The 24,943-nt window shown below is 43.9% G+C and overlaps 1 protein-coding gene across 5 annotated transcripts in view; it reads left to right on the forward strand.

Moving 5' to 3' along the window:
* Positions 1-24,943, forward strand: part of LOC118302678 (transcription initiation factor TFIID subunit 4-like) — an 82,851-nt gene that overhangs the window by 24,451 nt on the left and 33,457 nt on the right. For 3 of the 5 annotated variants that reach the window (XM_035629012.2, XM_035629015.2, XM_035629016.2), the window contains 4 exons: positions 5,148-5,317; positions 11,842-11,972; positions 14,869-14,994; positions 19,605-19,661. In XM_035629012.2, coding sequence (XP_035484905.2) covers positions 5,148-5,317; positions 11,842-11,972; positions 14,869-14,994; positions 19,605-19,661 — 484 coding nt within the window. Of the gene's footprint in view, positions 1-5,147; positions 5,318-11,555; positions 11,644-11,841; positions 11,973-14,868; positions 14,995-19,604; positions 19,662-24,943 lie in introns of those variants that run through there. The other 2 variants (XM_035629018.2, XM_035629017.2) reach the window with 2 other exon arrangements.

The raw sequence follows: 24,943 nt of genomic DNA on the forward strand, positions 1-24,943 counted from the left end.
CCAATAAGGCACAGCACCACACCACTGTCACAGAAGAGGCACGTCAGTGACATTTTGTTGCTTTTCTTTTCTTTTTTTTCCTTTCATCCAGGTCAAGGGAAATTTTACTTTTCTACACAATGTGGCAACTTCTTGCACTTCTAATGTAGTCAAATAAGAGGTTGTTGAACCTGATATCGATTTTTAATGTTAAACGAGAGACGGACCTCTATGAAGATTTATCTTCAGTCAATGTAACAAATGACTGCTGCCCAATTTGAATTTGTCACTTATCGTTTTTATTTTCAACACAAGCTGCAAACTCTCATCTTGTTCCGGTTTCAGCCGGACCTCCGTTGCTCTCTGGCGTCTAAAACCCTCTTCGTCTTGCCAATCCCCCACACTGTTTATGCTTTGCTGTTGTTTTTCTTACCTGAGGACATAAACATGTTGGAACAGAGTCCAGTGTTACGACGTGAGGCGATGTGCTGGATGCCATTACAAAAAGTGAAAGGCCAGTACATGGTAAAGTCAGGTCCAATTTGGAAAGTTCTTAGACCGTGACAAAGTTTGAGACACAAAGTTAGGAAATATCACAAAATATTAAAGTGACCGTAAGAAAGGGGAAATAATAATAATCAACAGGCCGGCCTGGTCAGTCAGCGTCCCCCAGCGTCTTTCCCACCCAGCCCGCACCGTGCGTGTGCAGCTGTAGTTGGGGACTGATGTGTGTGTGTGGCTGTCACTCTGAGCCACTGGTCCCAGCGGGCCGGCTGTAGCACAAACACACACATACACACTGCAGGGCTTGTGGGGTTTCCAGTCCAGCCACAGCCGCCTGTGTAAGTGCTTGTGTCAGTGTGTGTGTGTGTGTGTGTGTGTGTGTGTGTGTGTGTGTGTGTGTGTGTGTGTGTGTGTGTGTGTGTGTGTGTGTGTGTGTGTGTGTGTGTGTGTGTGTGTGTGTGTGTGTGTGTGTGTGTGTGTGTGTGTGTGTGTGTAGTTTACAGTACAGAGTGAAAGCAGCTGTCTCTCTGCTGCCCCCCCCCCCCCCCACCTCCTCCTCCCCCTTCTCATTTCTCTGTAAACACTCAACATCCGCTGTAATCACAGGCGAGCCAGCCCCAGTGCTCAGCCCTCTGCCAACCTCCAAGCTCAGCCTCAGCCCCTTCAAATCCAGCCCCGTCCCACGTGGTGAACACACATATGCGCAAGTAAACACACAAACACTTGCGTGTTTCACGTGAAAAAGACAAACAGACCGGTGCACATGCAGAATACGGAGCAAAACCTTTTGATCACACACAAGTGGATGTAACAGTCCACCAGCACTTTTCCATCATTTTCCAAAGGGAGTTCATCCTGTCTTTGTGGTTACATCCTTTGTTGCTCTCTAAATTGCTATTTGATGGGCCCGTTTGGCTAAAATGAAGGGGAAAAAAAGGCTTTTACAAATACATTTCACCCAATTAGGACTTTAAAGTGAGCTCCCAAAAATTGTTGATGCTCAGACTTGGACACACGGCGAGCCACAAGATTAGATTTTGTCCAGATTGGGCGCAGTGCCACAATAAAAATGCTCCAAGAATCCATGAAGAAAATGATGGGACACTCCAAATCGCCTAAACGGATAAAAATGAGAGGCTGAAATGTTGATGTATTGTTATTAATGTCCACATCAAACAAAGGTATTTTTCCCTCAGCCTTCATCAGAACATCAGGTACTTCATACCTGCTATAAATTTAATTTATACCAGTAACTTCTTAATTGTCGAATAGTATTTAATCGACCCCTCTTGTGCCACCACCAGCACTGTCATGAGCGCACATCCCATCAGCTGTCCAGTGAACCCCAGGCTGCGTCGTGGCCCATGTCTCTTGTTGTGGGCACAACAAGCCTGCCTGGCCTGGGTGTTAGTCACAGAGATCAATCAGGGGCCCCCTGCCTGGGCAAAGAGACCTTTACCCACAGGGGTCGGGGGCGGGGTGGTGTTGGAGGTGGGGGAGATCTGGATACACCTCCATCCATCCACACAGTCTGTAAATGTTAAGTGCGGCCCTCCCACCACCTATGGCGTGCCCTCGCGGAGACACAAGCTTGATATGGAAACGACATGCATATGTATTCATGTGACTGCCGGCTCCATGTCCCCGGGCCAACCCAAACCACCGCTCGATTGCTTCGGTGGAAGCTAATTACATCTCTGCTTTATTAGTGCACAGGTATAGTCAGGAATATTTTGCATTTCATATCTCATTCCCTCCTTTTAATATCAGACCTGTCTTTGGCCTTCTCATTTGATTTGAGCGATCCCGAATGTTCCAAGATATCCGAGCTTAATATATGTTTTTACTCATAATATGTTCTCATAGTATAATAGCGTTCTTGGATACTGGTTGATGTTTTAGGCCCTGATGCTTTTGTAGCTACTGTTTTAATAATAATACTTTCTGTATACTGTAACTGAAGCTACACTTTGAAGCTGGCTTTGCAAGTGCAATGTGAAAAGAGGACTACTTTTCTGACTTAACAAAAGCTATGACTATAATTTAGTACAGTGACCTTAGTGTTGAGATTTTTTTTGACTAGAAATCACAAAACAAAACCACAAAACGAAATATACAGTAAATTTCACTTTTACTGTGATTTTTATGCCTCCACACGGACAAGAGCCGTGGCTGGAGGCATCACGTTTTCCAGCTGTCCATCCCATTCTCACGAACGTGATATCTCAGGAACACCTCAAGAGAATATCTTCAAATTTTGCACAAAAGTTTACTTGAACTCGAGGATGAGCTGATAAGAATTTGGTGGTCAAATGTCAAGGTCACTGGGACCTTGCAGAACAAGTTTTTGGCCAAAATCCACATTTGACTAAAATGTTCTTAAAGTCTTCACATACTGTATATTATAAGCGTCTGGACAGACCTGGAAGCAAACTGCAACTTAACTGGTTGGCGTAGGTTTACAACCACGAGGTGGTAATTATAGTTTTAGGGCTAGACTGGCCATGTTTGAACAATCTGACCAGCCGGGGCATGTTTCAGTGAAAGAATGAATTATAATTGAAGTATTAAAATGTATATAAATAGTCTGTTAGTCATGTGTTATTACCGTTCATAAAAAAAGTCATATATCCCTGATTTCATAATGAGTATATATATATATTTTTCCTATTGGCCTTTTTTTAAATTTTAAAGTGTAGACTTTTCCAAAAAGAGACGGACGATTTGTTCAACAGAATCAGACTGGGAAAGGTTTTTGTTTGTCTGCTCAAACCTGGGGAGTTGAGCATATTTTTAAACACATTCTGACACTCCACATTGTCTTTCAGTCAAGTAAAACCATGTGCTGCAGCATTGGCAAAAGTAGAACTGTTCAAATTTGATGGTGATTGACGGGGGCTTTGCGCCTATTTACACAGCTCGTGTCAATATACTTTTGCATATATTATTATCAATGATATAACATAGTGCTTTAGTTTCAAGGGATGTTGTGCACTGAAACACTTCTCCCTACTGTTCATTAGCCATGTAGACAGTTTTCAGCTGTGCAAGTAGCAGCCTTTTTTTTGTCTGAGTGAACATGGCCTCGGGCATTTTTTCAATTTAGGACAGGTCAGGTTATCCATGAGGACGTGATGAGGAAAGTTGCACAGCCTGGGGTGCAGCACAGGGTATAATCCTATGTATCCATGCTTGTGTTGTTGTGTAGATTCTCTGTGTGAAGCCAAGTCATAATTACGCTGAGGGGCAGAAGAGAGGGGGGAACAGAGGAGGGAAGGTAGAGGTGTGTGAGGTTCAGGGAGCCGCTCTAATCGTCTTTGTCAACCTCCTGTCGTGGTGTCAAGTTTCATATTGGCTCTCTGTGGCCGCACCAAGGAGCAGGAGGGCCTCGGCGGGGTGGAGTTGGCCGACGGTGTGCGTCTGTACTCGGGCACTCGAACGAACTCAGGGCCCTGCACTGCACACACACACACACACACACACACACACACACACACACACACACACACACACACACATGCATACACACACACACACACACATGCATACACAAGAGCACAGCAACACATGCACATGCTCTGTCGCAACCGACAACAGTGGCACGGACATAAATGAGTGTGGAGGTGAGCCAGTGAGTGGCGAGAGGCCACTCTGTGTGTGTTCTGTGGTTCTTTGTTCCCTCCGTCAAAGGCGCTCAGAAAACCGGCTGCGTGCCCTGGGCCAGTCCTGTAAGCAAAACACATCAGCGCCGCGCTAATTCAGGCCAGAATTTCGAATCATTACTTGCCAAGTACAATAATTGCGAAGGAATTTGTCTTTGTGACAGCTCACAAAGAAAGTTTCCGCCTTAATAGGGTGTGTGGACCTTGTTGACTCTCAAAACGGCAACGGCCCAATCGCAGTTTCTGCATGTATTCCTCTTCTGTGTCCTCTGCAAATATGCAAACAGTATAAAGTCAACATTACGGCTGTGAGAAATGTCCAGCACATCAAGAAAATACATGGCTAAGTGTGGCAAAGCGCCGTGTAAATAGAATTCGCTGACATGAGTATGTAGCTTGATTCACCACTGCTCAGTGCCAATCCTCAGGAGCATCCTTGCAGAGCTAAACTCCATCCGAACGCTCTTCATCTCCCTGCCTCTCCGAGTGTTGACACAAATAGACCCCGGAATGGGAATTCTGTGCCGTTATGACCAGAGCGCAGCCCCCAATGCACAACTTCATCCATGAAAATATTCATGAATAAAAAACAAGATATCCGACCACATTTTCTCAAGGAATATTTATTATCATGATATTAGGAAGTGAATACTGATATAGAGTAAGGGTAAGGCTTGAAACTGAATTCTAAATTATGTTGTGAAAAAAAATCCTTCTCACACAAATATTAAAGCACAATTCCACCTTCTGTCTTTAAGAACTTTTCTTTTGAAATGTAGTTTTTTCCCCAGCGTAATGCAGCGTTTCCTGTAGTTCCTCATAACTTTTGTTATGAAGGTTCGAAGATTTGTGTACATTTCTGCAAACTTCATTGTGTCCTTTGCAGCAACAAAACACTCAATAAACTTCAGATGTGCCCTATGTGTGCAGCTTTATAATGCATTTTCATAATATCCATTGTATTTTTTTTTTTTGCTCATTTTTCTGTCTCTCATGTTTCAGGGATGATGATGACATCAATGACGTGGCGTCCATGGCCGGGGTGAACCTGAACGAGGAGAGCGCAAGAATACTCGCCACCAACTCGGAGCTCGTGGGAACGCACATCCGGTCGTGTAAAGACGAGGCCTTTCTCCACCCGGGACTGCTGCACCGACGAATTCTGGAAACCGGTAAGATATATTTGCGTTGCCGGATATGTCTCCTTCGATGTTCTGAGGGCGCAAGTAGGGATGGCTGGCCTCTCAGAAAGCAAAATGTGGTCACAACAGCGGCAGGAAGAATCTTAATGTCCCACTTAATTCCCACTCTGAAAACAACAAACGACAATCTACAAGCTGAATATCCAGGGTGTCGCAGTGATGAAATGAGGATCTGTCGTCTTTTATGCGAGGAACATGTTGTCTCTGTGTTTATAGTGTCATCACTATAAAGACAGTTTGGTGTTTCTCCCCCGTCAGGGGTTCAGACCGAGCCATTTCTTGTTTGGCCTCGGTTTAAATTTGATAATGCTTAACAATTCTTTCACCTCCTTTAATGAATTCTTCAGTGGCTGTCTGAACTCACTGGACCCCAGGCACACGCATAAATACTTTATGGGTTTGTCTTTTGAAGGCTGGCTGTCAGATTGTCCTCTGGACTAAAGGAACAGAGTTTAGAGGAATGAGACTCGGCAACGAGATTTCTTTTTAGTGGCTCTTGACACTTTGATAGCACACGGCATTGCATGTGCTAATCGATACAAGCAGAGCGCTCGTGTTTTTTTCTTCATCTTCCCATAATCACATGATAGCGATAGTGTCTTCATTACCTCTTGTTGCTAGTGGCAGTCAAATTTATTACTTGAAATATACTTCAGGCTCCCGCTGCATAGTGAAACCTGTGAAAACGTATAATGAGCGGTATTACTCGAAATAAACCTGTGCCTAGCATTTGGCTCCTGTGCATCGGATCAAAAACCACACTGCGTAATTCCACGTGACGGGGAGTCTAGCGCCCTCATCTCGTTTTATCTCAATTAAAGTATCTGCAGTGTAACACGGAGACCCGCGGGTCATGTTTCGTTATGTGGACTCGTGGCGTGGTTGTTATACCGTCACCTTGGGGCAGAGGGGTTGTTTAAAGATATAAACCTTTCCTCGGGGGGGGGGGGGGAGGGCGCGCAGCACGATACAGGGCAGGAGGCTAGGGCGCCCCCTGCTGGGGAAGTGGCACTTATGCAGCTTTGTTGTGTCAGTGATTGGCCTCTGCACGCTCCCAGCTGACAGCAGTCCGAGGGAGGCTCCCCCGGCCTGCCAGCTCCACTCAATCCCAAAGTGTTGGCTGCTCCTCTTTACTGTGCAGCCACCAAGTTTCACCGTGCTCTGCCTTTCTCATTTACTGTTGACCACCCTGTGACATCCACACAGAGACCTTTCCCCTACAATGGCTGGTCCTGTGTCCCTTTTTTATTCATTCGGGTAATAAATCATTGGAGAGATGATATTTCACTTTTTATTTCTTGTTTTTCACCAGTGGAGATGTCCTAATCGCCCATTCGTTCTCCCCTTACATTTTCCAGTCTTCCTTGTAAATACTGACTCCAGGAGAGGATGATGGCTGCCTCTTTCTATCTTCTTCTGTGTGTCTCTCTTTGTCTTGTTTCTGCTCCTCTCTTATTTTATCCTCTCCAGAAAACTTGCTGTGCGCCCCCACTCCCCATAATCCTCTAGGCTTGTCCTTGAGGTCGGGGCGGGGGCTGCTGGTGTTGCGAGGTTGAGAAAATGCACTCCATCCCTCCATTTCAGGAACCACAGGCTCAGCTGGAGCTCTCTAGAAAAAACTCCTCAAAGTAATGATAGTCCACTGGTACCTTTGACCTTTAAGTTCGCGCACACACACACACACACACACACACACACAAACACACACACACACACACACACACACACACACACACACACACACACACACACACACACACACACAATCAGTACATCTCCACTGATTTAAACATTAAAGAGGTAATAACAAGGAATAATAAGTGAATGATTATCTCTCCAAAGATTTACTACCTGTGTGAAAACAAAAGGGCAGAAGGAGACAGATCAGACAGAGGTTACTCAATGATGCTGAACACTGTCTTAAAATAGTTACATTCTGAGACCTGAAATATGACAAAAAAAATCAAATCAAAACAATATTAAAATAAGAATTTTACCTCTTTGCCTCTAATCATTCTCAAATAAATTATATCTCAATTTAATACATGCTGGGATATGATGACACTTACAAGAAAACTAGTTTATCCCTTTCTGATTTGGAATTCTTTCCTTATAGTGTGATTGCCTGGTAGATGTATATGATTCACTTTTCTAAATAAAGTGCTTCATGCCACACTCCACACCATGTACGCTTTGTCTTGAAACTCACATCACCTGCTACGGACTAGACAGTGGTCAACACAAACATGTCAGCCTCCGAATTGTAAGACATGGGCTCCAAAATATGGCTGGATGAAAAGATGGGCTCCACTTGATTATCAAACCTTAAATCAACAGTAGTACAGTACTTTTTTTGTTGTTGTTTTCGCACGCTTTCTTTTCTCTTTTTATCTTTTCAATCTGTCCTCAATACAGTTCTTGTTGGCAAAACAAGCCAAATCAAAAGTATGAAGCTAAAAATACAAACAAAAAAATGCAACCATACGATACACACACTTTGGTTGACATTTCTCCAATGGATGTAGGGAATTATTGCCTTGCAGGGACTGGGGGAAGAATCAAATTGCTCAGGTTGCCTGGGAGCGCTGGCAGTGTGCAGGATGAACAGTTTCATCAAGGGGTCATTATGGCATTTGGTAAGTCTACATACAGAAAAAAACAACAGTAAGCGTCTTAGGAAGGTGTTGGGCCACCAGAACAGCTTAAATATGCCTTGATATTGATATTTTATAGATCTCTGGAGCTCTACTGAAGGGGTGAAACACCAACGATGCTCCCAAATTCAGCGTTTGGATGATGATATTGATGATATTGAGGGTCAAAAGTCTCTCATTGGTGTTCAGTTATGTGGAGACATCTCCATCTGCTATGGTTCTCCACTCATTCATTCATTCGTGTGTTTTTCTAAATCTGGATAAAGCAGCTACTGTGTAAAAGCTCCTGTTAGAATCACAGTTAAATGTATCACAGATAGACACTGGCATTGACGGCTCATTCAGGACCTTTTCCATGTTCACTGCCAGCTTGTCTTCAGGGGTACCCTTGTTGCTATGGATACCAGTTAGTTCTATACTAAATAAATATTCAGTATGTCATCAGGCCTCAATGCAAATTGTGCCTCTGAATGTGATTGTGTTGAAAACGATGAGCAGGCAGCTTCTGCCTACGAATTTATTGTGTTATTTAACATTCCATTTTTTCCGTTTCAAATCACATGTGCAGTTGACGTACATGTGCGGGGAATTCGCTTGGCTAGAGAGTTGGGTCTAGATTTCAAAACTGAAATTGACTCCATGATGTAATGGACTCGATGTGCATAGTGGCAGACATTATTTCGGGCAGCATTGGTGCAGATACTGGAGGTGAAAATTAAATTTTGAACTGTTAGGACCAGAACAGGGAATTTGCCCCATTGTTAATTTTTGGAATATTGTTTGGGGCACGAGATCCAAACACTACAACCCGAAGGTAAAACTGAGGCCCTGCGCGGCTGTGAGCTAAATATGCAGGTTACTGTGCTGACATGGTCACAAAGACAATGCTAACAAGCTGAGGTTAATCAGGTGTATTTTTTTTAACAATGTTCACCATATTTTAGTGAGTTAAAAGCTGACATTCTGTCTAAACGTCCATCTATCTGGAGATGTTTCATCCTTTTCTACGCATGTTATTCCTGCTGGTTTCTTTCCTCTCTTTCTAGTATGAATTACACTAAATATTAAAGCCGTCGAGCTCATTAGTCCGTTTCTCGCCCTGTCGCGGGCCTTTTTTTTTTCTAGGTGGATGATAATGATTTGTATCATTACAAGTTGAAGAATGTGTTTTTGCTCGTAGAAATGTGCCCCACTCCGGTTAATTCTCTTAAACTTTCTCTGAAATATTAATGTCCCTGAAAGATCTTATTCCGTAAGGAGGCAGAAGCCTTTTGTACGTGTTTTTCTTTGACCTTGTGACATTGCCACTTGTATTGCCACCGTAATTATAAGGCTAACAGGGCTCCCTCCATATTTCAAAGCTTGAGCTGGTGAGGAATATATGTATTGTTCAGCTGATTTAAATAATTGGTGTGGTTTACTTAAAAGGGTGCCAGAGAGAAAATTATGTTAATGGAATAATTTTAAAAGGAAGTTGGAAACAGATAGTAACCCTACCAAAGTCTGTCCTCCTCTCTCTTGTTATGACTTCAGATGAGTTTTGCTCCAAGGAAACTAAATTATCCTTCTCCCACGAAAAAAAGAGACGGTCAATGTCGTTTACACACTTGAAGGAGCTCGGCTAGTGAAGCCACTCTGGAATTTGCACTAAGACTGTGAAACAAAGGAACTTTTCCGTGTGATGAGGCCTATTTCTGGGAGTTAATTGCACACAATAATCCAGACCGTTTCTCTGCGTGAATGCGTGTATGAGTACAGTAAGTGTGAATGGCTGGAGGTAGTGAATGACGTTGTCTTCTGTTAGTGTCTTTTTATGAGTTGTTTAAGGTGTGTGTGTGTGTGTGTGTGTGTGTGTGTGTGTGTGTGTGTGTGTGTGTGTGTGTGTGTGTGTGTGTGTGTGTGTGTGTGTGTGTGTGTGTGTGTGTGTGTGTGTGTGTGTGTGTGTGTGTGTGTGTGTGTGTGTGTGTGTGTGTGCGCTTCTCTGAGAAACAATTCCCAGAAGAATTTCCTTAAAATACAACTAGAATCTGAATAACTGAATAAGCTGACAGTGATTTATTTATTTATTTTATTTGTTGGGATATATTGGCCTACAACATGCGCGCTGGGTGGGTTCATAATGATGATCCCCTTGAAGTTGTAATTTGATAACAGCGTGCAGGGTATCTTTTTTTTACCTGTTTCTGTGTGAGCGTCCAGTGCATTGGGCGGCCTTTCGCCAAACTTGGTGGGATTGTCACCAGGCGATTCACTGTTGTAGCTGATCAGTCAAGGAGGCAGTGGGGGACAACACAGAAACCACATATGCCCCACCAAAGTTTCACATGATTGGAAATTGTTCAACACTTCTCATCATGACATAATTGATCTCTGTTTTGCACCGTTGCTTCTTTGTAGAGCTGCGTTGGGCACTGTCGCCCTCTTCCCCTCTCTGCCTTAGCGTCCAAATATGTTCAAAGCTTTTCTGTATCTGATCCTATGGGTGTTTCCGTGAACCTTCGCGAGGTTTCACGTGGTGTCAGTGATAGGGGACTTTCCACATTTAGGGAACACTCCATACTAACCAATCAGTATAAAACACCCTGTGGCCAAACAGCCACAGTATTTATGCACCAGCTTGATAGCAGCAGTATTAAAGCAATGTCTTTATATATATACACACACTCAAACACGTAGAGGACACATGACAGCTGGCCTTATTCTTCAACCAAAATACACACACACACACACACTCACACACACACACGCACTTCACCAGTGGACACTTCCTCAACTGTCCCTCTGTAGGGTGAAAGTGGCCCAAATCAAGCAATGAATTCTCAACTCTTTATTGCTTTACAAAACAACTTTTATTTTTATATCTTTCTTATTCCCTGACCAGTAGAAAAAGAACACTCATATTAGCTTCGGGCACATTTTAGTGTAAATGCCAATTATTGCAATAACTGTCTTTGTCATTCTGGACTAGTATCACTGGTATAATACACACAAAGACATGGAAGAAAGTTTGTTTCTCCAGGCCCACAATGATGGTGATAAATAACAACAAGGCATCTTTTTCCTTAGCTCTGTTGGCTCTCACACCGGCTCAGTGCCGGTGCTGCTCACGACAGGAGGCATGCTCTATATGCGCATCGCATGTTCTTGCTGGTACTGTGCGGCGTCCGCGTGCATCAGATGCAATACCGAGTCTTCTCCACACCTGCTGGCGGAAACGTTAAGCACAACTAAAGAGCAAAACAAAGAACGATGGTATTCCCCTCTACGTCAGCCAGAGCCAAGAGTGAAATGTCACTGAACATCTTACTTGTGAAAGCCTGGAAAGCATACTGTATTTGTAACACTAACCAAAGTAAATGTTGTCCAGTCGTCAAATAACTCAGCCATTAAAATAAAATCTATTGTATACAAATTAAAGTTAAAAGTCATTGCTTGGCATTGTCATGCTCAAATTAAACAATCGGGTGACTTATCCTGTTGTATCCTAAGACTTTTGCTGTAAATCACACACCAGGACTCTGTAACAAGCGCATCCCTTTTCTGCTTCATCACAGGTGGCCAAGCAAGAGAAGTGATGATAAAACAGGCTCAACGCTCAACCTTTTAATCCCTTTAGGAAATCCAAAAGTGAGGACAAAGATGGTAAAGGAAGGAGATCACTGTTTTAATCATGACACACTCAGGGAGGTGAATTATGAGCCAAAGCACTAACTGCACCTGTTATGTGAGAAAGGGGTGTCAAATGTATACTAAGTATACTGAATACTGATCGCATCAGTGTCATCTTGTGTGTGTGTGTGTGTGTGTGTGTGTGTTTGTGTGTGTGTGTATGCTTCACAGCTAAGAAGTATGGAGTCTCAGAGGTCCCCATGGAGGCCGTGAACTTCATCTCACACGCTACACAGGCACGACTTCGCACTGTGGTAGAAAAAGTTTCTACTATCGCACAGCATCGACTGGACTCTTGTAAGGTAGGAAGAACACACAGGCAATCACGCACGCACACAATCTGGAATCATTTTTTTAAACAATTCAAATTTCTGAGTGAACAAGCACACGGGCCGTGCCTTGTACTCCAGTAGGGGGGCGATGGCAGGTCGAGGGCACAAAGTTGTGGGGCACGAAAGTTGAACTTGATGCGAAAACTTAAACAAAGATTTACTTTGCCTGGCAAGTGAATCCTCTAATTGTGGTGGACCCACTGGAATGAATTGAAATCAATAACCTTTACCCTCAGTGTATGCCCTTGAGCTCACTGCAACTAATCAGCATCCCCTGTGTACCCCCTCTTTACTCCTTGAACTATGTTGCTATGTAGTCATATGATCAACGATATAATCAATGTATTTCCACTTTCCTCTTTCTCAAACTTGCTGGACATTGGAGAGCATCGCTGACCCTGACTGACGCAATGGTTAGGGCACATACAGCATGGGTGCATGCGTCTTGAGCCACTAGTCCCCAGTTTGACGCCTGGCTCATTTACTGTATCTCCTTCACCCTGGTTGACATAAAAAAAAAGGAATAAAATGCCCCAGAATATATGAAATATGAAAATAAGAATCTCTGTTATTATGCTAAATGTGTGGCTTGTACCCAGGCAGCCATGGACAGACATTTATATAAGTAAATGTGAAGTAAATATTGGATTAAATCTCGGAGGGGATGTCAGTTAAGTCACTCAAGTTGGGAAATAAACTTTACCGGAACGCTGAAGCACACAAACGAATGAAAACAAAGTTGAATATGGACACGCGTGCAGGGCCACACGTTCACTCACAAACACACTCTTTTCTCTCTCACTCATAAACTCACAAGCGAAGATAAATACATGAAGGTGACTTTGAGAAATTGTCTTTACCCTTAAGTTGGTAAACAGGCGAGCTCAGATTTTTCAGTCAGTCAAAACTTGACGTATGAAAGTACTTCTGAGTCGTGTACACCCGCTCACTTTTCTCATTATCGGTGGCTTCATCTCTTGTGGCTCTTGAATGTAACTATATAACCACATTTAATTGGTGAACATTAAAGCGCAAATCCACCTCAGCTACAACTCTAAACCTTGGCATTGTTGGGAGAACTGGGGGGACACTTTGAAAATGTGTTTTTCCTGTCGCCAAGACGGGAGGATGGGGAGGAGGAGGGAGGAAGAGCATCGCTACAGCTGTCCCCATCTTGTTTTGTGCGTCTTCTTATTCCTTCTGTTCGTTCCTTCTCCTCTTTTGTGGTTTTGTAAATGAGGTGTGTGCGTGAGGGAGGCACAAAGCTCTGTGAAGCCACTCTGTTGACATCAGCAGAAAAAAAAAAAAGACAGCGAGAGAGAGAGAGAGAGAGAGAAAAGACCAAAAGACGAAGCGGCCTTAAAGAGCAACCGGGCCTCGGCAGCGGAGGCAGGATCTACGGCAAGAGTGCGGGCTCAGCGCCGCAACAAAGAGGAGGGAGACTGGATGAGAGAGAGGGGGAAGGAGGGGGGTTGGAGGAGCGCCGGCGATGAGCCTCCTCTGATGTGTCTTTGTGTTCTGTGTCACCCAGCTTCTCTCATCCACTCATTGAAACACACACACACACACACACGCACACACACACACACTGCACACACACACACTGAAAAGACAGTGGTGTAAAAGTCAAGTGCATGAGGAGAACAGAGCTCCATAGGAGACATACGCGCACAAACGTGAAATAAGCAATTATCCTATTAACTTTTGATGACCTGCAAAAGTTGTTTTTTCTTACATTTGCCTTTGTTTTTTTCCTCAAGCAGCAGGAGTTGCATGTATAGCCTCTACATGCAAAGAGAAGCGTCGTCTGTAAACAGAAAAAGTTTGCGTGTGATAGACAGTTGATGTGTTCAGACGGGTGCGGCTCCACTCAACCTGTGTCCTACAGTTTGGATTCTAGGTCTAATCAGATTTGCAGTGTATAAGTTTCCTATTGTAGTCCATGATTGTAATCATAGATTTGATTGGTGGCGGTATGTGATTGTGCTTTTGTTGTATTGTCAGCCAAGTTACAGCTGTGCATTAGCAAGTATCCAGAGGACGCTATTACAGGCTTAAAATTAGGGTCAAAAATATTTTATGCTGTTTAAGGGAAGTCCACAAATAATTCCAAAGTTTCTCGTTGTAAATCAACCTTTATAAACCTGTAAAATACATTTGTTTGAAAAAAATTACAATCTGGGGATGTGCGGAAAAGTTTTATAAAGAAACTTTGTAATTAAAAGCCTGTGTACAAATTATGTAGTGAAACACAAAGACAAAAAAATGAAATGCTTTGGTGAACATCTCTGTTCGGATACGAAGCAAAAAATGTGTGTGTAAAAGTAAATTATGAATCAATCAATCACAAACCTAATTCACTTATTAGTTGCAGACCTATGACTGTTGAACAACAGTCTTATCGGAACAGTTTATTCATCAACTATTCAGAACAATTGCTTTTTATTTGTTTACATTTAGAAACCTCTTTTATATCTTACAATGATTAATATTTTTTGCACAAATGGGACTCCAATTATTGAGGCACATTAATACATAAAAGGTAAAGTGATCACAAGATAAGTCATCTTGTCAAAGCAGTGCCATTATTCTGTAACTTACCAAGTATTCTGTCATTGATGTCAACAGTAAATATTCAACAACTATGCTCTGTTCTCATACTTGTTTTGTCAAATATATAATCTACAGTAATTTGTTTACAATAGGTACGATCAATTTTAGTTATTTATTTAGATTGTTCACTGTGTATATATATATGGAACAAGGGCTTTCTTAAACCAATAAAATTTGTGGCCGAAACCTCAGAAGCTCTTTTTTCCTCCCGACTGTTACCGTTGCGTTGATGTTCTCTCTATCTGCTTGTCAGGATGATGAGTGCTACGAGCAGTCTGCAGACGTTCGCTCTCAGCTCCGCTTCTTCGAGCAGCTGGAGAGAATGGAGAAGCAGAGGAAGGACGAGCAGGAAAGAGAGATCCTGTTGAAAGCCGCTAAAGTAAGTTATTGTCACCTCACCATCCTGCTTTCTGTGTGTGTGTGTGTGTGTGTGTGTGTGTGTGTGTGTGTGTGTGTGTGTGTGTGTGTGTGTGTGTGTGTGTGTGTATGAGAGAGAATTGTTATGTCCCCGTGCAACAGTGTGGGCTTGTGTACTGGTGTGTGTGCGTGTGCGTGTGCGTGTGTGTGCGTGTGTGTGTGTGCGTGTGTGTGTCTGTGTGTGTGTGTGTGTGTGTGTGTGTGTGTGTGCGCATGTTGCTCCTGCGCAGGCCCTGACAGATGAATTAGAGTGTGACACCAGTGGATGAAGTGACCTCCCTGTGTCCTCCCAGGCTCCTGGCCCCGGGGCTCCTCTGTCCTGGCTCTTCCTCCCTGGACCCAGCAAGGAGGGGCTGGGGTGGGGGTGGGGGTTGTGGCCACTCACTACGCAACCCTCGTGCACCATGCACCCGCCCGCCACACGCTCACCCGGCCCCACGTACAGCCTGCAAAACATCCCTCTATCACAGGCCGCGACAGCTCAATCCGTTTTTAAGCCAGCCTGCCATTGTCTCTGCATGCTCAGCTTTCACGTGATGTTGTTCTAAACGTCCGGGAGGTGTACTTACTACACAGGACAATTGCAATTATTCCAGCAGCGGCAACAGAGATTAGTTTGGAAACAACTGCATTAGTAATTTATGAACAGAGAAAGTCACTTTGTTCAAACTTTATGGATGGACTTACACAAGTATTAGGCTTGTTATGCTCTGTAACGCGGCGCTTGGTGTACAGGTTGTCATCGGAAGGGGCACAAATACTGTTTACTACAGCAATACCTCTTGAATATCAGAGACATTGATTTGATTCAAGTCACAATCAAAAAATTAAATAAATCAACAGATGTATTATTTGCCCATGTTTTGTTAAAGTTGGGTGGATGGAGGAGAAGGAGACCGGGTACAGGATACTTGGCAGCTTTGTCAGGTCTGTCAGTACAGAGTGAACTTAGTCTTAACCGTCATTTCTACCACAAGCACAACGCTTTTCACTGCACCCTGAACGATGGTGCATGTTATTTTATTGACCGGAAATTAATTAGGAAATAAGTGAAACGCAATTGCCATCATCATTTCAACAGTTAGCAGCTGCTAATAGCTGCTGCCTAATCTGCGAGTTATTCAAAACGTCGGGAATGGAGCTAGGTCCATATCTAATGTCGATTTACAATCCTCAAAAACTGCGGTGATTTCTTTTTCTTGGCTCCATGTCGAGGGCTTTCTGCGTTTTTTATTGTTATTCCATGCTTTCAGAAAATTGTGTTCATTATTGAGTCTAATACTTTTAAGTTTAAGTCACGTGAAATAGTGTGGATCCTATCCAGTATGACGTTAATGACCCTTTGTCTTTTAAAAAATACTTCAAATTGCAATGTAGTTTTCACTTTTATCATTGTTTTTTTTTTGTTGCACGAAGCTTGTAATAACTTGACACTAAAAAAAACACAGTATACAAGCGGGATACCTGCACAAGCTTTACAAGAGAATATTAAAACGACTCATTTCAATAGACGGTCCTATTCTGATCTCAGTCCAGTGCATGTAGAGACATTTGTTTATCGGTAAGAAGAGGTCTTCAAATTTGATCCAGACCAAAAATAAAAAGAGAGAGAAGATCTTCTCCAAATGAAAATGCCCCGCAGTGCAACATTAGCAGAAAGCTAGGTTAATTTAATTAATTTTGAATGGAGCCAATGTCCCACAGTAAAGATTCTCATTGCTGCACACCTCTCCGTCTTAATTGCATTATTACGCTGCAGTCCTGCCATGCAGGATATTAGAAAACCGCCTGGTTGATGAACGCCGGCCAGCAGACCTCATGACCTGCCTGTTTATTCTTTGAGGAGAATCCAGATAGCCTCGCTCCTGGTTGTGAAAGAAAAGACATTGCCTCAGCAGGAAACAACACTGCAAAGTGTGTTGTTAAAAAAGAAAATGGTACAGCTCTTAGACCCTCTATGTCAGTTTTCAGTTCCACATGGCTGAATAGTGTAATCTCTCTCTCTCTTTTTTTTTTTTTTTACACCGTGAAGAGCTCTCTTTATTAACAGGATTAGAACTTTTTTGCAAATGTAGCCAAGTTCTTGTCGGAAGGGTTCACCGCGGGGCGATTTGCATTGCATGAGTCTCGTTGGACGATAGCTTGACTTCACCTCAGAGCCATGTCTGTGGCTTTTTTGGCTTCTGTTGCCACAGCGTTTCAGGTCAAGGGAGAGGTTTGGAAAGCAATTTTTTTTTAATATTCATTACACCAACACACTTCCTGACAACATGCTGGTGAAGTCTGACTACGATTTGATACTATATGGTATATACAGTACATACTGTATAGTTGTCACTATAACAGCGCCGATTTAAAGCAACACTTCAACACTGTTTGAAAAAAGTCACTGATGATGAAACCTTGGTTCCACTATTGGGTGCTAGACCTTATTTTTCTAACTCCCACTGCCAACTGCCCCAAAATCAAAATGTCATGTTTTAACTTTCATTCTTTAAAAAGTCTTGAAAACAGCAACAGCAAGGGACTTTTTATTTACACTCTTTTATTTTTTATTTCCAACCACCATACAGCGAGGACTCTCTCACTGAATACATCGTAAGCCTCAAAGTCCCATGATGTTATGCAGCCAGACGACGTGTTGCATAAACGGCTGATCGATTTTCTTCCCCCCTCAAAGCAGATGCAAAGCAAAGCTTGATTTTGATGATTTGCTTTTTCATGGTTAGTCATCTGTTCACATTTAGTAATTTGGAAAGCAAATATATGTTTGATCACTGCGAGATGAATAACGAGAATATATTGACAGAATATTCAATATCAAGTCAACTTAACTCTTTCCATGTACAACCCACAGTTGAGTGAAACATGTACAACCCTCTGGTAGTGTTCATTAGTCACCCTTGCCTATGTAAAAATTGACAAAACTGGTTAATGTCAAAGGAAAAAAAAAATACAGCACATCATCACAAAATAACTCCTGGAGTATTTTCCGTATCACAGATTGGTCCTGTACTGTAGAAGGCTGTACTTGAATATGGAGGTTTTCTTTATTATTCAAGTACAGTACATTGCGCCCAAACCCAGCAGAGCTTGTCAGTGTCTACTGCCCAGTCCCCTCCTCCCCTTCTCCGCTCTGTTATCGTCTGTAAGTGGTGAAACCAGGGCAGCTGACACAGGAGATGTAAATCATGCCAGTGGCACCGCTGCCCTCTGTAAACAGTCCATCTGCACCAGCCCCTCCCACTCCTCCGTCCTGCCGCCTCCCACCTCCCCGCCTACCTCTCTCCCGCCCGAACGCCGGCTAATTTGACCTCTTGAATGGGAGACCCACGAAAATAATCCTCGCCAGCCCCCGGTCGGTCTTCTCTCCCCCCTCCCCCCCACACAGCGGCCCCTCCTCTCCACTACGCCGTCCACGCCAAATATGAGTCAAGTCTTGAGGGATGCTCCGGCCGACCGCAGGGCAAACACATTAGTCTTATTTGAGATACCGACCAGTACGTGAACCGCCTGATATATTTAAAGCCAATTAGCAGGAAGGCAAGGAAGAGCGTCTCTCGGTGCGTGAGTCAGAGAAGATAAGAAGAAGAAGGGGAGAAGAAGAGGCACGAGTGGGGTATCCTGTCTTTGGACAGAGGCCAGGCATCTGATCTGATTGAGTTGGTATTGGATGTTAAACAATAATTCATTAAACTAAAATCGATTTTAGTGTGTTTTAAAAAAATGTCTTCAATGGATATTCTAATTAATTTAATCCTTTCACACATTCACCTTTTGAAATGTATCAGTGACTGTAAGAGAACAATAAGGATATGTTTGCACAAAGTGCTCGGGGGTTTCATGGACCTGACCTAATTCTGGCTAATCCAGCCAAAACATAACTACACAGATTGTGTCCAAATTCACAATATAACTGCATTCACTTAGTGTGCAGAGCCGTAATCCGCCATATTGCCTGCAGTGGTCAGCCGTACGTGTACATTTGGCTGTGCTGAAGGATTCCCAGGGACAAGTACATCCACCCAGATCTTGGCTGCTGATTAAAATAGAAGTGCTGTGTTGTTACGCCAGGGACACGCGCTCGCACGCACGCACACGCACACACACACACACACACACTCACACACTCACACACTCACACACACATCAATGGGTAAAGCCACACTGGCTCACTGTGACACACGCACACACTCAGCCACTGCCACTGATACTCACCAACATCCTTTGCCCTGTGTGTGTCTGTGTGTGTGTGTGTCTGTGTGTCCGTGTGTCTGTGTGTGTGTGCTGGCTCGTGCAGAATTTTTAATAACCTCTTTTGATTAGAATCCCCCTCCAGCGGCTTATTTAGGGCTGGATCTGGAGCGGGTTTAAAGGCCACTGCCCCCCGGGGGGCGCTCCATTGCACTTCTCTGAATTCAAATACGATGTCCTTGACACCTCTGTATCCTGTTCCCATTTTGCACTATTTTTGCTGCAGCAGCAACAGATGAGTGGCGAGGGGGGTGGTGGCGGGGTGGGCTCCCTAAACCAGCTGTTAACCTGTGTTTCCCCCTCCCCTTTACTCCACAGAGTCGCTCCAGGCAAGAGGACCCAGAGCAAGCGCGACTGAAACAGAAAGCTAAGGAGGTAAGCTGCTGCGGAGATCATTACCCTTGACATTTCCCCGACTCCAGCGTATTAATTTTTCATGCCTCACTACATATGTAATGCCATTTAAAGTCGGACTTAAAAAAGTTTGACGAATAATTTGCGCCGATTGATGCCCATGTGTGTAAAATGATTTTCTGCGCACTAAAGAGACTCTTGCATTTCCCTCCACCCCCTCCTTTTTTTCCTTTTTAACATCTATTGTGGCCTCTTCATCTCAACACCAGTTTTTTGAATTTTAACTAACTGCTCTTCATTTTGCTCTGCCGTATTTTGATAGATGGGCCATCAGGGGAACGGCTGTAGAGGGTAACAGTAGTGGCCTGTGTAGGATTGTAGGAACATTCATTTTCACATCTCAATCACTTTTGCCACATCGGCTCCTCGTACGCATTTGTTTTAATTTAGTTGCAACATTAATTTATCACCCCCCCCTCTACTTGGTACAACAATACTTTGTAAATGAGTTCAATTGCAGAAATGAACTGCACGTCATTCAGTCAAAGCATAAAACTGTACGGTGAATAGGGGTTTCAGATGTACCAATCCATGCTCTGCATTAACTTTTGCTACTACAAAGTACAAGGGCATAAAAACAGTTATTTCCTTTTCCAAGTATAATAGGCCAAGGCACAACACGTAGCGTTGCAAACTGGGAAGTGTTTCAACCGATGCAGTGCACTTCTTTTGGCAGCGCGGTGCAATATCCTCCGTCTTTCAAGAGCAGGTCTTTGTATATAATGAAATTCCCAGTGGATCTCGGGAAGTAGACCACTCTTCTTTTGGTGGTTGGTTAATGCTGTTTACGCAAACGAAATAGTTCTGTCACGGTGGAAGTTTGCGTTTGGGTTTTTTCTTTTCATTGTTTACTCCAGAATAACTTCACGGGGTGCTTTTAGACCTTGGCTCGCTAACAAGGATCAAGAGGATTGTGTGGAGCTTCCGTAGAGTAGACTGTATCGGCAGGAGGATAAAACAAGCACCATTCACCTGTTGTTGTTGTTGTTGTTGGTGTAGAACGTAAGAACCAGATATGGTTTCTTCTGAACTTGCTCTTTATAAAAAAGCCTTTTATTCATCCGTAGGTAAAGTTTACTGAGCACATAAGTATTAACATTGTTATTTATGCCCACACAGTTCTGCAATTTTCCACCTGACAGCTCCCCAGTGCAAACAACTTTTCTATAAATGTTGGCCACTCAGACATTTATATTTAAGGGTAAATGCCTTGCTCAAGGGCAACCCCGTATTGTTGTTCGGCCAAAGTATTTAAATTGTAGGAACAGTGTGTGGGGTTGAACTTGTGACCTTAAGGTGACAAGTCGACTCCTCTTACCTCTGGCTACTGGCAGCGTTCTGTCTTTTTCTCTGCTCCTCTCCCGGACATTTCTCTCCAGCAACAGCGAGCCCCGCTGCTGCTTAAAACATTCACCCTAGATCTCAGCTCACCCATAAGCCCCACACATGCAAATGAAGCCGCCTAATAGGCGGCGCGCTAGGTTCGCCCCAGGGGCCATGTGATCAAAGTGGATCTCCTCCCTGTTAAGTGGCAGTCCGCTCGTCATCTGGATATGGCCAGATTAGCGCCTCGCGAGGAGACGCAGCTTGCACGTGTGCACATTTTCATTTTCATCTGGAATTTCAAAAAGGTGGTTTGGAAATTGTTACTTTATGTAACGCCTTCTCCCGCTAGATAGAGATACGGGCTTCCGACCGCCCACCCCCCCCAGCTACCCCCTCCACCTACCCACGCACAACACCCCTCTTCCACCCTCCCTCACCTCTTCCTTTTTTGCTTAATGGCCGTCGTTTCTCAGCCCCCGTGCCTCTCCGGTTTTCATCACCTGACTGGCTCAAGGGGACAGAGCTGGCTGTTTGTGTCACTGCAGAGTCTGTCGGCAGCTCACACATCTGCGCAAATTTCATCAGGATAATGAGCCCGTGCTACACTTCCAGGCGACGGGCAGAGGAGCCCGGCCTCTCTCTAAGCCCCTTCTCCCTGATCACGCGCACACACGCACAGAACAACCAAACCGTCACCATTTTGGAGAGATGAAATTACAGCGCGTTAAGCACCTGAACCGAGTGTCGGCGTGTAAATTAAGCTGCGGCATGACTTGTTTTTAAAAAGGCCGGTGCACAGTGTGCTGTTCAATTACCATTGAAGACAAGTGTGAAGGCCAATGATCAGGGATTCACTCATATGCTTTAGTTAGCAATGTCAAGCTCAGGCTGAATGCCAAATTGAGGTAATAACATAGTTCAAATTTTTTTTGCCTCAAAGGGCTTCACAGTCTGTTAAACATGCAACACCTCAATCCTTAAACTACCCCATAAAAGTGGAGAAAAGAGGAGGAATCTCTCCTCAGGAGTTTATTGTTATTTATCAGTTATGTGTGTAGTATCATTATGAAACTGTTGTGGGACAAATATAGTATAAAAAGAGTATATAAAGTTGCCTATATACAAAATGCGTGCAAGGTATTCATTGACCCTTTGATGCTTTCTTTCTAATGTCACCCTCTGACTCTGACCTGTAGTTGCAGGGGTTTTCAAACTCTGACACTGTATGCTGTAAAGGTGTTCTCGAGTTTGTGTTTGCACGGTAACCATGGATTCACACATCGATATAACTGGATTAATTTGACACCAAAGGAAATTTCAACATTTCAGCTGTTTTCTATTACTTCATAGCAGATGTTTATTAACAATAGACATTAGAGATAATGGTATCCTCTGAAAGTGTAAGTCACACTTTTTGCACTATACAGAGAGTCCAGTTTTTGACGCAAACTCTAGAAATAAGTTGGCGTTACCATAATATCCTGCTCCGACTGCTGCCCCTGTAGATAACCTGGTCAACTCAGAAGCAAGCCTACAATGTTGAACTCCCTGTTGTTTTCAGAACACTGTCATGCACCTGTTCCCTTCACCAGACGTTGCCTTTGCCTCCCTCTGCTCACCGTCTCACCTCTGCCGTGCCCCAGTGGGGAGGCACACCCCACGGATTTGAAACCCCTGCTCCAGTGCCACTGTCAGACCAAAACTGTCACTTGTACAGGAGAATTATCAGAAGGTGATACGCATTCATGCTCCCTCGTGGATGAACCTTTTCCATTTTGGGCAGTCCAAGAATTCTCAGCTTGTGTTTCCCTCAGGCCAAATCTTCATCCTTCTCACAATCTAACTAACACATTATTATGTTTACGGAGGGGATTTGTGCTGATTCTATAGTCTCCCCTCAAGACCTCACCTCAGGTCAAACTTAACTACAATGTTACCAAGAAGACCAAAATCCTCGGTACAGTGTTCTGCTGAGTACCTAGGTGTTCTGGGGTATAATAAACATTGTAGGCCCTTGGTGTATTTAGCAGAATTTTAGTCTTGTATATTAATGTCGCCATTCCTCTAATTGTGTATCTTTATATGCACCAGCGACCCAACCCACCGCCGCTGCTCCGATAATCGCTGGCAGAGGTTTTTTTGCGTGAGAGAGGCAGAGCAGTCTAGGGCCCCCGTTTCCTCCATTCACTACCATTTGGCCGAAAGGTCAGATGGGCTATTTCAGAAATGCCCCGAGTGAAAATCAATGGGCAAATCGTGGAGCTCAGTTCCTGTTTGTTGTTGCTGTTAGTGGTGGGTCTGTGTGTTCTGCCTGTTCCATCACTGAGGCAGGAGGCCAGGCAATGCCTAATCATTGAGAGAGAGAGAGAGAGACAGAGGGGACGAAAACGAGAGACAGAGACAAAGAGACGGAGAGAAAAGGAGACTTGGGGGTCATGGTGGGGGGGTGTAGAGAGAGATAGAGAGGGAGTTAAGGCCGGTGGAGATACATCACGATGTCAGACACACAGACGCACTGCAGCCAAAGATTCATCATCGCAGCTGCTTCTGCAGGCACAACTGGACGCAGGAATCAAGTGGAGTGGAGAGCGGACAGGGGAAGAGGGGTGAGGGAAGAGGGGGAAGACAAATTGGTTACTACAGCCGGGCCAAAAGCTCCTGTTAGGTTCCGTTTTGCAGACACCAACCATGTCAAGAACTCAAAGTGATATTTCCACTGCCTGTTTCCATGCATTGGAAATATCAGAGTTCTTGTCTCGTGTGAGTTGGTTAATCGTATATCGCTTCAGCACCGTGCGAACTGGGCAAATCAGTTTGACGTCGCACATTTTACAAACCCACATTCTGCATATGTGCGGCTACAGGTGAACAACAACTGCCGCAGTGAGGACGAGCTGAATGACTGAAGTGAAACTGGTCAATGGACTGTATTTGCATAGAGCTTTTTCTAGTCTTATCGACCACCGGGGGAGTTATTACAGTACAAGTCACATTCACCCATTCATACAGCGTTGCTATTTACCGCGCCTTTTCTGTCACGTTCATACACACATTGCCGTCAGAGGCAATTTAGAGTTAAGTGTCTTGCCCAAGGACTCTTCGGCGTGCTGACCGGGGGGAAGCGGGGATTGCTGTCGATCTCTCTACCTCCTGAGCCACTGCCGCCCCAAGTGTCAGCTGATTAATTCACAACCTTTGCTGAGCCAGAGTAATATCAGTACTTGACCATTGCTTAGTAACCAGGGGGTCAATGGTTGAGTAATTTTAACTGGTTGTAGAGATTTCAATTGGAAACAGACAACTTGTTGGACTTAAACTTGTCATTATTATGTTAAAACTGATTGCACAGTGTAATGGTGATATAAAAAACAACTCCATCAGAGCTGACACGGGTCCCCCATAAGCCTTGCTTTCGTCATGTTTTTCTCTTGGCCACTGGGACGTGGTTTCCGCGAGAATAGCGTTCTCCTGTGATGGAAATGGCAGAAGGCGGAACAGCTGAATTGACAAGAACAACTCAACCCGGCAAGAGAAAAAGAATCGCGTTGACAGACGAGAACAAAAGCAGGCAAAGAAGGAGAGAGATAGAAAAAGAGATAAATTAAGAGTGAACCTCGGAGCGCTCCGTCCCGGCTTCAAAAAATGATATGCAGTTTTTTCGTCTTTTTACTGGATCAGTAAGTAACACCACCAGCCTACTTATTAATACTGCCGGACGTTTAACTCAAAGTTATTTGTTCAAATTTGGACAGTAGCCAGGCTGGCTATCATCACATGATACTGTTTGAAAGTAACAGAGGAAGTGATCAAGTACTAAAACAGAACATATGCGTATGTACATTCTCAGCATTTGATTCAAACTCTCTTACTCTGTGAACAGCACGGGTCTCCTCTCCTCTCATTTTTCCATTCTTCCA

The sequence above is a fragment of the Scophthalmus maximus genome, chromosome 4 (genome assembly GCF_022379125.1).
Source record: "Scophthalmus maximus strain ysfricsl-2021 chromosome 4, ASM2237912v1, whole genome shotgun sequence".
Taxonomy (NCBI): Eukaryota; Metazoa; Chordata; class Actinopteri; order Pleuronectiformes; family Scophthalmidae; genus Scophthalmus; species Scophthalmus maximus.